Source organism: Amphimedon queenslandica, unplaced genomic scaffold (assembly GCF_000090795.2).
Source record: "Amphimedon queenslandica unplaced genomic scaffold, v1.1 AMPQUscaffold_8675_Cont19384, whole genome shotgun sequence".
In the NCBI taxonomy this organism is placed as follows: domain Eukaryota; kingdom Metazoa; phylum Porifera; class Demospongiae; order Haplosclerida; family Niphatidae; genus Amphimedon; species Amphimedon queenslandica.
The window spans coordinates 1-2,717 of record NW_003551051.1 but is presented as its reverse complement, the minus strand read 5'-3'; the positions used below and the strand labels follow the sequence as shown (position 1 = coordinate 2,717).

At 33.6% G+C, this 2,717-nt stretch overlaps 1 protein-coding gene across 1 annotated transcript; it reads right to left on the bottom strand.

Annotated features, from left to right (window-relative positions):
• Positions 1–155: 155 nt before the first annotated feature.
• LOC100637062 (cilia- and flagella-associated protein 99-like) lies at positions 156–2,711 on the bottom strand. Its single transcript, XM_003391505.2, has 15 exons — positions 2,661–2,711; positions 2,575–2,612; positions 2,486–2,531; positions 2,335–2,423; positions 2,111–2,225; positions 1,929–2,018; positions 1,736–1,877; positions 1,631–1,683; positions 1,428–1,568; positions 1,290–1,373; positions 1,145–1,224; positions 910–1,010; positions 793–842; positions 330–385; positions 156–279 (listed from the first exon to the last, which is right to left on the bottom strand). Exons 6-15 carry the CDS (start codon positions 1,938–1,940, stop codon positions 261–263), a joined length of 738 nt encoding a protein of 245 aa, XP_003391553.2. The 5' UTR covers positions 1,941–2,018; positions 2,111–2,225; positions 2,335–2,423; positions 2,486–2,531; positions 2,575–2,612; positions 2,661–2,711; the 3' UTR covers positions 156–260.
• Positions 2,712–2,717: the final 6 nt, after the last annotated feature.

Below are 2,717 nucleotides of genomic sequence, written 5' to 3'. Positions count from 1 at the left end.
GTAAACTTGTCACATATTATTCACAAATGAGTCATGACAAGTTTCGTATGATTCTTGATAATACCAGTGGAGAAATTTTGCATCTCTACACAAAGATTCTTAAAACTGTTAACGAAAGCATTTGATTGCTTACACTCTGTTTAACAAAGACATTATACCAGCACATGTATTAGTACTTCCTCAAACATTTAATCTTATTTTGTTATACTTATTATACTCTCAGTTACATAAAAAAATAAAGTGTATTAAAATGTTTTTAGTTACGTAGATCCAGCAGCTCTACAGTGAAAGATCAAAATGAACATAAAAATGAAATGAAATGTGTGTACCTCAGTAGTGTCTCCAGTGGTGAAAGTGGAGTACTAGGATTTGATAATGGAAGGTTCTAAATTAAAATAATTCATGAAAAATTGCTAAGAGAATGGTTATAGAGGCAGGTTTTCCCACAAAGCATGCTAAGTGAGCTAAACAGCATGAGCTTCATGAGCTGACAAGTACTAGAATACAGTACATGGAATTCGGAGCAACTTTTAAAAATTCATAAAAAAATTCAAACTTGATCAGAATCAGCTCAAACTTGAAACATAACATAAGGACATGTATATGTTTCAGAAAAAGTTATAAAAATGGAGAATCCTCTCCTTTTCATTTTTTGGTAAAATTTGGCCAAAGTCCCTTGTACAGGGTGTTTAGCCTGATTTTTGAGCAGCAATTTTTAAAAGTTGCTTCAAATAGGACTTAATGTAATACATGTACAATAGCAATAGTATCTGAAGCTACAACATGGCATACCTTCTTTTGTCTTGTTGCATCTGCACTTTCTTGTCTTAGTCTTTCTCTTTCTACAATAAAATTGTCAATAAATTATAAATAAAAATCATACAAAAATACATGTATATGTAGACATACCTTTTCTTTTCAATTCTAATTTTTCCTGCAAGTCATTAAGCTCTTTATCTTTAGCAGCAATACTTAAGTTCTTTTTATTGCTATCCTTCCCTTTAATATTTCTACATACATGTACATGTACATGTACATCCATAAATGACAGTAAAAGTATACACATACTAGACGCAGACAATACAGCTATGCATGCACATACATTATGTATGGATACATTTACACATTAATGCTTTATAATTACTTTATTTTGTCTGTAGCTGCCTGAGCCTCTTTGTGTCTGTTTATTGTAGTCATTGCCTCCTGAAGTAGCTTTTCCTTAGCCTGCAAACGAATGAAGAAATTCTCAGCCTCAAAACTTGGTATCATTATAATAGTCATAACTGTACCTCTTTTGTTGCTGCAATTCCTTTCTTCTTTCTCTCCTGCTCTTCGCTTTTTGCAATCTTTAATAAAGCCAATCTCTCCCTTAACTGTAACAATATAGCAATGTAATGCTGAGGATCTCATGTTAAATTTATTGGTACCTCAACCACTGACATTTCAGACAACAGTCCCTGTCCTCCTGTTTCAGTCAAGTCTACAAATTTGGTACGTGATACTGGAATGCTTTCCATTGCTTTAATCTGTTGGATCAGTTCAACTTTTCTTCTCATTTCTGCTTCTTCCTACATGCACATGTACATGTACATACATTATACTATTAAATAAAATAATAAATTTAACCAACTTCTTCTAGTGCTTTCTTCAAAAGCTCTTGGTTTTCTTTCTCCATCTTTTGAACTACACACAATATATGAATCCCTTCATTCCCATGTTGTACAGTCAAGTTTACCGAGTCTTTGCTTCATTTGTTGGAGCTTAATTTTTGCTTCCTTTACATTCTGGTGTCCTAGCATTGTTGCCTCTACAAGACGTCTCATTTCCTTTCTCTCATCCTCCCTTCTTTTGAAATATTCGCTCATAAACTGCTCAGACTATACAGAGATACACATATACAAGCACTGCAGTCATTACTGGGTCACTACCTCTTCCTTCATGAGGGCAACTTTGTCTTTGGTCTCCTGTATAAAGGTCTGCTTGGCAATGATAGCCTCTTCATAGCTTAACTGTCCTTCCTAATAGAGAGAATCATAAAAATTAATACATAAATTTCTGTATAATGATATGATGGAATACAATACATTAGTACTATTATTGTTTTCCTTACTAAATGTCGTTTCTTTTGTTCTGCTAGTCTTCGAGCTGCTGTCTCTTCTTTGACCTCCCCTTGCCATTTAAAATAATCAGCTGTATCTCTTTCGCCAGCTTCTAGCCCAGCTAACCTACATTGCACATGTATAAGGAATTAGGAATGAAGCATCAAATTTTGATGAATCGTCGCTTTAATTTTAGTATTATGAACCAATAATTTTAAAAACATTTTTAGCTCACCTTTTCTCCTCCTCCTCTTCCAATCTCTGTATCCTTGCTCCTTCCCTCAAAATGGCTGTCGTGTTTAGCTTCAGTGAAGGAGCTTCTTTCTATGAACAGGGATTAGAGTGATAGCGTTTAATGTCTACATCCTGTATGTATTATTAATTACTGTTGTTACAGGGACAGGGACTGGTCGAATTGGTTCATATTCTACTCTAAAAATAAATAAATAAATAAATAAAATTACGGCTTATTTACTTTGCTTCTCTCTCTTGTATTATCTGCTGAATAACTTTCTAAAAGACAAAAGTATACACGTACATTCTACATGGATCTAATCTCACTTTTGTTTTCTCTGATTTTTCAGTATATGCACAAGAGAATTGAGAAGAATTAGCATC